The following is a 12,059-nucleotide window of genomic DNA, read 5'->3' on the forward strand; positions in this document are numbered from 1 at the left end:
GCTGAACCCAGCAGGAGGCCTAAAGGCCAAGGAGCCTGGGTGATAAGTCTGTGGAAGTCAGTCTCCTGAACCATAGAGAAGGGAAGAAAAGAGCAGACAGTGGATGTGGGAGGCCAACAGAGAATGGTCGGCACTCGCAACAATAAATATTCATCAAAACACTTTTAATGATGCCATGGCAATCAAACATATAGAAGAACTTGAGTTAACTTCTGAGATTCTGATGGATCATTCTCTTAATTGATTGTTTAGGTTGGGTTCACTATTTGGTTATTTTAACTCAGAATAGCATCCTTGAACAGAAGTGGAACTACTGGGTCAAATCATCAGGACGTTTTTTTAAGCTCCTGAAATACACCTCCAGAAAGTTTGTACGGTGTCACGCACCTACCCCACACCACACAGGAGTGCCAGTTCTTCACAGTCTTGCCAGTGCTGGGAATTAATGTTTCACATCTTTGATTATCAGGAAGACTGGGCAGAAGAGGTTAAATTTTTTAATTGATTTTGAGAGACACATCAATCTGTTGTTCCACTAATTTATGCATTCATTGGTTGCATGTGCCCTGACCAGGGATCGAACCCACAACCTTGGCATGTCAGGATGCCGCTACAACTAATTGAGTCACCCAGACTAATTGAGCTGGGCAGGTATTTTTAAAGGAGAAATTTCTCTTGTAAAAAGATACATTTCTTTTTAAAAATTAGACTCACAGTTAAAATAGCAGGAAGTTTACAACTGCATTTTAAAATTTTGTGAACACGTGATTAGATTGGTAGGAAGGGATGAGATGCCTTGGGGTTTCTTGAGGTGATCAGGAGTTTGGGTAGGAACCATGTCTTAACATTTACTTTTGGACCCCTCCACAGGCACAACATACAGATTTCTGTGCAGAATTTACTTAACTGAGAGAAACAATTCGGGATAATCTGTAGCTCTTGGGCCCAAGAGCTACAGATTATCCCGAATGAGCTCTACAGATCAGGGAATTCCAAGCTAAGCAGAGAGTCTGTTCAGCAGCCTTCTCTGTGCACATCAGAGTCATCACAGGAATGTGACTGGCCCACTGTTGGAATCCTCTCTTCCTGTTTCTGGTGGTCAAGGCAAGGTCAGTAGGAAAGGACTCATTGTGTATGGGTTTATTTGGGCCACATCCAGCCTTTACTTCCCCCTTTTCTTTGTCTTAAGCTGTGCAGTTTCCAGTTCAGGAACCAAGTAAGAAGCCCCAGCCTGACTACTGCCTGTTCATTTTCCTCAGAACCACAAGCAGCAGTGGAGGGCTGACCATCAGTAGCCTCCTCAAGGAAAAGGAGGGCTCAGAAGTAGCCAAGTTCACTTTAGAGGAACTCTGCCTCATCTGCAGCATCCTGAGCACAGCAGAGTACTGTCTGGCCACTACCCAGCAGGTGAGCCACCCTGGCTGCCCACTCTCCATATCCTTTTGCTGAACTATTTAGGCCACTTAGATCAGTTGCTAGGAGCATGGACCTAATAAGGCCACATAAAACCTGGGTAGACCAGTCGGCCTCCCACAGAGGAAAAATTAACTGTCCAGCCAGAAGACAGCTGTCCTACAGAAAGGCCTTGTTAAAGGAGCCTAGGCAAGAAAGCATGACTGATTTCTTCCCCAGAGTTATGTAAGTTACATAAAGGGCATGCCCCCTGAAAAGTAGGTCAGTAGCCCTGTCTCTTGTATGAGACAAGCAGGGACAGACTTAAGGGTACTAGGACCCAGCCTTTGGTGGTGATGAGTCACAGCCAGTTACTCCGTTCTCAGAAGTATTACTGGGCTCAGCAGAATCCTCTGAGCTTTTATGTGTCTCCTGGGATGTACATAGCAGTCTCAATCTGCGTAAACAAATAACCATTGTTTGGATGTTGACGTTCAGGAACTGTGAAGCAGGAAAGGGTGATGCCTCTACCAGAGTTCCCCAGGAAAACAAGGAAGAACCAGAATAATGTTCCATTCAGCCTTAGATGTGGGATTAGAAGTTCCTTTTCCCATTTGATCTGGAATTCATCTAAGGCCAAGGCAAAAAAAAAAAAAGTAATTGGGGAAGGTTCTGCTCTTCCCATCTTTGGGGGTTTATTGTTCACACACGTCTAGATCAGAGAAGGCAGTCATAAATTATGGTGCAGGCAGGACAGCTTGGAGCACCTGTGAGCTAAAGCAAGCATACAGGAACCTGAATAAGAAGTGGTACCCCCCAAACTTCACAGTTGGGACTAAGCTGGCCAGAGGCAGAGGTGTACCATGCTCTGCTTGGGGACACGGTTATATTGAGTCACACAGGGAAGGATCTGCGAAGGTGTGGCCTTGGAGCCTGGAGCCAGAGACAGTGATCCATTTAATCCCCCAAACTCCCAGGGCATGATGGCAATTGATGGTGAGGACCTCAAGGTGGGGTCAGAGTCTTTGGTGAAGAAGCATCATTTAACTGTATCGTGTGGGCTCAGAATGAGAAAGAGTACACACATGTAAATAGCAGTATTTTAAAAGTAGAGTAACTGGTACCCCCCAAAAAGCTATAAAAATAATGACTTTTAATCCCATCACCCTCAAATAATCATGTTAGTAATTTGGAGGGGTTTTCCCCTCAGTTGTTTTTCATCAACACAGTTTTATATGCTATGATCTTCACTAAATTTTCATATCCTTTTGTTTCATTAACATTGTAGCATTAGCATTTCTCCTGTTGCTACAATGTCTTCATTATGGTCATTGTTACAACAACATACTATTCCATTAAGATGCATACTAATGGAATACTCTGATCATTTTCACGCTGCTTCAAGTTTTTACTTTTATAAGTAATCCTACAAAGAACACCTAATGTTTTACACTATTTTTCTAGAACAGAGTCTCAGAAGTTCTAGAAGTATTAGTAGATCAGAGACCAGTTTAATGACTCATGATAGGCGTAGCCAGTTTTTTGTTATTTAACAAAAATTGTTTTTACTAATTATAAAAGTAAGTACATTCTTACCCCCCTATACTGTAAATACCATTTTTCACTAAAAGGAACCAGAGATTCTTGCAGAAATGACTAATTCCAGGTTTGGGTAGAAAATGTATAAGATGAGCCTAGAACATCAAGTAATACAAAAAGCAAGAAAATATCAGCCCTGGCTAGTGTAGCTCAGTGGATTGAGCGTGGGCCTGGTAACCAAAGGATCACCGTTCAATTCCCAGTCAGGGCACATGCCTGGGTTGCAGGCCAGTTCCCAGCAGGGGACTCATGAGAGGCAACCATACATTGATATTTCTCTTCCTCTCTCCTTCCCTTCCCCTCTAAAGATAAATAAATAAAATCTTTAAAAAAAAAAAGAAAATATCAAAGGCTGTGAGAGCCATTTCAAAAGGACTCACTCAGGAGCTGTGGTGTGTTTAATGTACAAAGAGACGTGTCCAGGTCCTAACCCTCACTAGTTGTAAATGTGACCCTATTTGGAAATAGGAGTTGTTTTTCTTCCTGTACTTCCTTAAGTACAGGAAGATGTACTTAAGTGAGGATCTAAAGATGAGATCATCTAGCATTTAGGGGAGCCCTGAATCCAATGACTGGATCATTAGCAAGGAGGGGGGGATTTAACACTCAGAGACACAGGGAAGAAGGACATGTGAAGACGGAGGCGGAGATTGGACTGACACACCTGCAAGCTAAGGAAAACCAAAGATTGCCGGCAACTAGGGTGAGATAGAACAGGGGCATGAACAGTTTCTTCCTCAGAACCTCCAGAAGGAACCATCCATGCCAACACCTTGACTCTGGACTTCTGGCCCCCAGAACTGTGAGCGAGCTGCTGCTGTAGGGCCCCGTGTATGCGGTGATTTGTTATGGCGGCCCCAGGAAGTTCGTGCAGCCGCCGACCTGAATAAGCCCTACGGGTCAGAATGGGACAGATAAACATCAGTGAGAGTATGAACTACAGTGGATTGAAACATCAATATGATTCGATCTGTTTGATTATAAAGACTTTTTAAAAATTCATATATCACCTTTGAAGATACTAAGGAACCATGGATATGAATTCATACTGGTAAATAAAGGGGAAGTTCTTACCCTGCCTTTCCTGTCTGACTTGTACCTCAGGAGAACCAAATAATTGACAATGGGAAGTATCTCTTTAGGACAGAATTTTAGTTAATAAATGAAGAAGAAAAAAGTGGGATATCATTCTCTTTTACAACTCCTAGTAGAATAACAGATCTGGGCATGGACCATAAATGGCTGCTGATATGAGCAAAAGAGAAACAGCCAAACACCGTCCAGTGCCCACTGAGAGAAGTATGCAACTCCGTCAGGAAGTCGTTTTCTGAAAAGGAAGAAAGAACCGGAATCTGCCCAAGCTTCTCCAGTTAACTCTTGAACGGCCCGGGGTTAAGGTACAGGCACTCCCTGCCAGCCCCGCACACAGTCAGAAATTCACATGTACTTTTTGACTCTCCAAAAAAAGTAAGCTAGAAGAAAGGTAATTAAGATTATCAAAGGAAGATAAAAGGAAGATAAATCTTTACTATACTTACTGAAAAATATCCACGTGTAAGTAGACAGTTCAAACCTTTGTTGTTCAAGGGTCAACAGCATGTCAAATTAAAACTCATAAGAAATACAAGGGACAAGGGAGCATGTTAGTTAATATCTATGGATGCAAACAGTAAAACCCAAACTGGGAGAATCCACAGGCCAAACAACTCAGTTTCCTTAAAAAAATTGCAGGGGTTGAGGGGTGGGCAAAAAAATGGAGGAAGAAACCATAGACTTTTAAGAATCCAGGCAATGAAGAATTGGAAAAATTACTGACATTTTTTAAATGTCAGTAATTATGAATATTGACTTACTAATTATAACACCATTACACTTAATGTTTGCATGGGATATTTTCATTCGTTAAAGAGATCTTTTTTAAAAATTTTATTTTTAGAGAGGGTGGAAGGGAGGGAGAAAGAGAGCTAGAGAAACATCAGTGTGCAAGAGAAACATCCATGGGTTGCCTCTTGCATAGCCCCAGCTAGGGATCTGGCCCACAACCCAGATGTGTGCCCTGACCAGGGATCAAACCAGCAACTCTTTGGTTCACAGGCCAACACTCAATCCACTGAGCCACACCAGCCAGGGCCATCAAGGAGCTCTTTAGGAAGCACTTATATATGTAGTTAATTAACAGTGGTGAACAAAGTAACCAAGTTTCTTCTGTCATGGAACTAAGAACTGATGGGGGAGCCAGATAATAGATACCTGTAAGCTAAGCTGTAACTTCAGTTTTGTGGTAAGTGCTAAGAAGTTGCAGTGCTGGTTAGGGAGTTGCCCACAGAAGTAGAGTGGTCAAGGAGGGCCTCTCTGAGGAGAGGGCATTGGAGCAGAGACCTGAGGGTTAGGAAGGAGACAGCCAAGTGAGGAGCTTAGAAGGGTTGGAAGGGGGGTCGAGGGGACAGAACAAGGGAGTTTTTTCAGGGTGAGGAAGTAGAAGTATAATGGCCCTGAGCGGGAACAGACTTAAGTATTTCTAAAACTTTAGCTGGTCAATGTAGCTGAAACCAAGGCAGCAAGGGGGAAAGCTGTAAGTGGGCAGGAGAGATGGACAGGACCCAGATCATGGTTAGAAGTTTGGATTTTAGGGCCCTGGCTGGTGTAGCTCAGTGGATTGAGCACGGGCCTGCGAACCACACTATCACGGTCCGATTCCCAGTCAGGGCACAAGCCTGGGTTGCAGGCCAGTTCCCAGCAGGGAACCACGAGAGGCAACCATACATTGATGTTTCTCTCCCTCTCTCCTTCCCTTCCCCTCTAAAGATAAATAAATAAAATCTTAAAAAAAAAAGAACTTTGGACTTTTTTTTCAGTGTAGTAGGAAGAGGCTGCCGAAGAGTTTAAGCATTCATTGTAAGCCTGTCCCGTCATTTGTCTTATACTGATAAGACAGATATACAAATATAGGTGCAGATTGTTTCTAGTTTTTCAATAACAGACAACACTCAAATGTGAGCTAAAAGAACGAGATCTTACTGTTTTGTCCATAACTCCCTTGCTCAGTTACAGAGCCTGGTACAAAATGGGTTTTTAGTAAATATTAGAATGAGCACTGCAAACAATACTTGCATATCTTTGTACATTGTTCTCATTGAAATACTTTTCTAGATGTGAAGTTGCTGACTTAAAGGGTGGTTATTTAATGTTCTGCTTTTTAAATAAATTGCCTTCCAAAAAAATTACATTAATTTATATACCCCAAACAGTATTTTTTTAACTTAAGACAAAACGTTCATTATTCTTAGAGTTTGTGTAATAAATAATAAGTCTGGGAGTGCGAGGTGAGCCAGTTCCTGGGATGTTACAATTCCTGATCAGTTATATTTTCCTTTGAGGTGGCTGGGAGCGTGGCTGGTGTTTCCCTCCTCGGCTGTGAACTGCTGAGGGCAGGGGCTGCTGCTTTTCTTTGCCTCTGTACCCCTACCTTTACTCAGTGGGTGGTGTGTGGGAGCACTCAGTGAGTACTTAACACTGGTTTCATTGCCACCCACGGCCAGAGGTTTCCCATGTTGAGGAGTGAGCCTGCAGTTGACAGGGCTGGGAGTGTCCTAAAACCCAGGGTTTTTTTTAAGTTAGTGAAGTGCATTTTCAGTGTGTCATAAGAAACAATTACAGCCCAGTGCTAGAGGGCACTGGTTCTGGAGGAAGTGATTCCTGATCCTACCACTTCCTGTCTTGGGTGGTCACTCCTCCATTTCCTCCTCCGTAGCCTGGGGATAATAAAAGAATCTTCCTCATTGAGCCATGAGAATTGAATGAGTCCACAAGTGAAAAGTACCTGGAATTATGCCTGAATCATCAAATTTGGTCAATGTTAAGTATTCTTACTAAGGTACTCATTTGGATAATCATTAAGCATGTTTTTCTCTTATTTTCTAATAGCTAGAAGAAAAACTCAAAGAAAAAGTTGACGTAAGTCTGACTGAACGAATCAATCTGACTGGAGAAATGGACACGTTCAGCACGTAGGTACCTTGCACACATTTGCCCAAGGCCTGCCCTTCACAGAGTAGCGTGTCTCAGGTTGTAGGGTTTGGGTCACTACTGAACCGAGGAGGTTTCCAGGGCTTTCGGTTGGATCAGGATTGTTAACCACTAGCAACTACGAAGAAGCTTTAGAAGCTGCTTAGCCCCTTGGTTTTAATTCTTTCACTATTAGAATAACAAAAGGGGGGAAAGCCTCCCTTGGCCTCCCCTGAAGGAAGGTCAGATCCAAGGCCTCCTGTCTGCCTCCCTAAGTCCACACAGGACCAGCCCCACCTCCAGTGTTGTAGAATATAATGTGTAAGCAGCTAGATCTGAGGCATGTGTGCATGCATGCATGTGTGTGTGTCGGGAGGGTGTCTGTCCCAGAAGTTCAGACTGAAAAGCTTTCTTGTGGTAGTTCTTTCGTTGCCTTGCAGTATTTATTTTTGCTGTGGTAATTGAATGAGACTGGGATAGGCCATGCTTTCTTATCCACCACTTTTGAGGAAAAATAAAAGTTTTCTTCTCAAACTATTTCCTCTTTTTATTTTATTTTATTTTTTATTTTTTAGAGAGAGGGGAAGGGAAGGAGAGAGGGAGAGAAACATCAGTGTGTGGTTGCCTCTTGTGCACCACCTACAGGGGACCTGGCCTGCAACCCAGGCTTGTGCCCTGACTGGGAATCCAACCAGTGACCCTTTGGTTCACAGACCGGCACTCAGTCCGTTGAGCCACACCAGCCAGGGCTTCTCTCCCTTTCTCGAGTTCCTTTTCTCCAAGTTCTGATTTAAACATTTTGGCCCTGGCTGGTGTAGCTCAGTGATTGAGCGTGAGCCTGTGAACTAAAGGGTTGCCAGTTCAATTCCCAGTCAGGACATATGCCTGGGTTGCAGGCCAGGTACCCTGGGAGTGCATGAGAGGCAACCACACATTGATGTTTCTCTTTCTCCTTCCCTTCCCTTCTCTCTAAAAATAAATAAATAAAATACTTTTAAAAAAATAAAGATTTTGGCAGACGTATTTTTGGAGGTGGAAGTGAAAGACGGATTCTGGGTGTAGCAAATAGGGAGACTAGCTGTGGAATTTTATGTCCTGTGTGGGCACAAACCTGAGTGAGACCAGGACATGCAACAAGAATAAAAAAAGAGCCAGATGCTCCTCATTATCACTCATTCTTTTTTGAAACAAAACTCGAGTTTTCTCAGTTTCTGATGAAATGATGACTCTAATTTCACATAGGTGCCTCAAAATTTGGAAGGGGCTATGTCATTTACGAAGTCATTTTTTTAAAAAGTTGTGACCTAGTAATTTGCTTGATTTGCAGTGTCATCTCTAGCAGCATTCAGTTGTTGGTTCAGGACCTAGATGCTGCCTGTGACCCTGCGCTGACTGCCATGAGCAAGGTAAGGGTTCAGTAAGTGCCGCTTCCTGCCTGTCCAGGAGGGACCACAGATGGCTTCCTTCAGCCCTTGTCTAGCTTCTTCAGGCTCTTCAGTGCTTAAAGTGCTTAGGAGGAGAAGGGAAGACTTGGTCCAGGAGTTTCCCACAGTGCTCAGTTTATCTTGCACCTCAGGTCAATTGCTTGTCCTTTGAGAACAAGCAGGGAGCAGGTGTGTTTGGTAAGTCTCAAGATGTTAACTTTGATTAGCATCTGACAGATGCTGATGAAAACCTTAAGTGGTCTCACCAGAGTGGGCGTTTTTGTTAGTAACTTCTGGCTCATGTCTTGGCTGCTCACTGAGGTTTTTCCATCTCTTTCTGAGCTTTGGTGCCAATGCAGGACTGTTTGATAGGTTGTGGACCCTGGTGTTTTGTGTCATGGCTGCGCATCCGTCAGCCCTCAAGTTTCCTCCTTCAGCACGTACCACATGCTGCCTTGTGTTGCTATTTGGTTTTTGTGTACCTGTGTCTTTTCTTTCTAAATTAAATTCCTTGACCGTATGAACCATATAGAACATAGAAGACTTACATGTGTGTTGATAAATTGAGTTAGAAACAGGCAATTCTCTATTGATTTCTCAGCTAAATAACATGAAGCTACCCACTCTAGAACCTTGTAGGTCAGCAAACTGCGGCCTGTGGGCCAAATTAGGTCCATTTCCCATGGTGTAAATAAAGGGATTTTTTAAATTGCAAATAGAGGTTTTTATTTGTCACCATTAAGTCTGAATTTTGAACAGATTCTAGGACTTGGGGCCTTATGTCCATCAGCTTGTTCAGCTCTAGCTTTTGCAGAGCCACTCTGTTCACTGTGAAGCTCCATGAGTTTTCCCAGTTCAAACTGGGGCTTCTTCAGCATTTTGACTTTTCTAACAAAGACATCATGGAGCAGATAAATAGATTGGCAAGGCTTTTTTATGTCTTTTCCAATGCTATTTGGAATCAACTTATCGACTACTTCTTTCAAGTCGTTCGTCTGCATGATTTCCAGATTTGGCGGACCTGTTGGTACTGAGCACAAGAGGTATTCCAAACCCATTATTGCATTTTTTAGTGAAACCAACACATAGTAGGTGAAGCACATAACCATCGGTAGTGTTGACAGCACCATGAGCTTCAGTCATGGTCTGCCGTTTGTTAACAATGGAGCACACTTTGTCTCCATGGTAAGATCTGTGCTGTGGAAATTAGTCAGGTGGTGTTTGCCCTGAACAGTCTTAGCTTGAATTTTCTAAATGCATCTTCGTCATTCTGCAGGTCAGCTAGGCCCACTTCAAACACATGACCCTTGAGATCATTAGATGAGATTTTGCTTTCTTGAATTTTTGTGACTAGTGTTTTTCCAATATTTATTATATATTTTTTAATTTTTTAAAAGATTATTTATTTATTTACTTTTAGACAGAGGGGAAGGGAGGGAGAAAGAGAAGGAGAGAAACATCAGTGTGTGGTTGCCTCTTACCAGGTTGCCCTTACTAGAAACCTGGCCCACAACCCAGGCATGTGTCCTGATTGGGAATCAAACTGGAGACCATTTGGTTCGAAGACTGGCACTCAGTCCACTAAGGCACACCAACCAGGGCCCAATATTTCTTATATTGAACATAGCTGGTACTTTCTCACATCACACTAGTCTTTCTTAGAAAATGGGTCAACTGCTTTTTCCTTGGCTCCCTTTTTGCTGCCTTTGTAAGGCACTTGTTCTTGCCAACCACCATGGTGCTGCTCAGAGAGTCAAAAGGTGTAAATAAAGTTTTATTGGTACATACCCATACTCGTTTATCTATGCAGGGTGGGGCAAAAGTAGGTTTGCAGTTGTTCATATGGAAAATAATACAGTAATAGTAATATAAAAATAAACTCTGTGTTTCATGTACTCACAGCTATAAGCCTGCTTTTGCCCCTCCCTGTATGTTATCTGTGGCTGTTTTTGGCTACAAGTGCGGAATTAAGTAATTGCAACTGAGACCAAATGGCTCACAAAGCCTAAAATAATTACAACCTGGTCCTTTACAGAAAAAGTTTGCCAATGCCTATGTGAGAGTCTTAGACCCTTGTAGCATTCTTACAAATTCTGGAGAAAGAATTTCTCTGGGCCTATACCGGCCAGTGCAGACAGAGCACAGTGGAAAGACCGCTAGCTTTGGAATCAGACAGACCTCACTCTCCTCATTTTTACTTGGGGGTGCTGAGCAAATGACTGACCTCTCTGGGCCCAGGTCACCTTGTCTGCATGTGCTGTGTGGATATCTGCCCCCGGAGGTGTGAGGATGGAGCAGGAGGAGAGAGGCTGACCTGGTGCCAATAAGTACTGGTCCTCTTTCCCTCATGTCAGGAGGAGTGGCCATGTCACAAGGTTATGTAAACAGACATTTGGTCTGAATTTGGGTTTTTGTAGTAGGTTGTAAATATTTAACAAAAATAGGATTAAAACCAAAACTTAGGCATCAGAGTTTTATGAAGCTAAGTGGGGAGTCCTGAGTAGCTGATGTCATAACGTTTTTATTCAGAAGGCTGAGCCTCTCACCATCAGATGTGGATGTGTATTTCCAGTATCCTCGATGTTTACAAGCAGAAAACTCTGCGCAGGCAGCTTGAGGTTAACCTGTTTTCTTAAAGGAGCGTGGCTCTGAAGATTCATTCTGTGGGCTCTGGTCATCCCCTAGCTGCTGGTGGACGTTCGCTGCATCCTGCACAGGATCTGTGCCAGCTGCCATCTCTCCTGAACTTGGCGCACACTTTAGATTGGAATGCAGCTGGTGAAGGAATTTTTACATGTACCAAAGTGAGAGTGGATTTTTTCCCTCAGTAAAACAACAGTCGTAGTGGATTTAACACTCCAGGTGTTGCTTATATGAACTGTCAGTTCACTAGGTGCATTTCACTCAAACTCTCCTCCCACCCCACCACCCATTCCCCCCCCAGACCCACCCCAGCAAGTGTTAACAAAGACCATACCTCCAGAATCTTTTGTTTATGTGGTAGGAAAACCACAGGCCTGGGAACGCAGCGGCTGGGAGGCTGTTACTCTGTGTCTGAGTCTTCCAGAGTTCTAGAGAAATGAAATGCACGTGATGAAAATGACCAGATATAAACAAGCCAAGTGGTCACAGATTGATTCAACATACACTGTCTGTTTTTGTGCCTGGGTCCTGTTTTGTGTCTTCTTGGATTTTTTAAAACTTTTGTTTTATAATCATGCTTATTTCTGGCTCCGATTCCATTTTTGCTGCTAATTGAACAATTCAGATCAGGCTTTCTCCAGCATGGCTGAGGAGGCTCCACGGCCGGGAAGGATGGAGACCTTATGTCAAGGTTCTTAGATCCCAGGTGTGGGGCAAGAGATGTGTCAAATGAGAGGAGTGCCCAAATAACCACAATATGGTACCATAAAAAAATAGCACAATAAGAAAAGTACAAAATACACCCTCTTTAAGAGAGGGGAGAGTTTATATCCAGATGGGAAGATGAGAAGAGCCTTCGTAAGGAAGTGGCATGCGAAATAGGCCATAAAGGATGGCGCAGTTGTGAACAAACTTGTAATTAGGAGAGCATTCCGCGATATGAACAAAAGTTTGTAAAATGAGGGAAGCTCAGAACTTTGTTGAAATTGCCCTTCT

General features: G+C 43.2%; 1 protein-coding gene across 1 annotated transcript in view; it reads left to right on the forward strand.

Annotated features, from left to right (window-relative positions):
* VPS53 (VPS53 subunit of GARP complex) overlaps window positions 1–12,059 on the forward strand; it is a 140,313-nt gene that overhangs the window by 93,303 nt on the left and 34,951 nt on the right. The window contains exons 15-17 of the mRNA XM_037069757.1: window positions 1,260–1,407; window positions 6,916–6,998; window positions 8,324–8,402. Coding sequence (XP_036925652.1) covers window positions 1,260–1,407; window positions 6,916–6,998; window positions 8,324–8,402 — 310 coding nt within the window. The remainder of the gene's footprint in view (window positions 1–1,259; window positions 1,408–6,915; window positions 6,999–8,323; window positions 8,403–12,059) is intronic.

This window comes from Sturnira hondurensis, unplaced genomic scaffold (assembly GCF_014824575.4).
Source record: "Sturnira hondurensis isolate 20B ecotype Veracruz unplaced genomic scaffold, ASM1482457v3 Scaffold0018728, whole genome shotgun sequence".
Taxonomy (NCBI): domain Eukaryota; kingdom Metazoa; phylum Chordata; class Mammalia; order Chiroptera; family Phyllostomidae; genus Sturnira; species Sturnira hondurensis.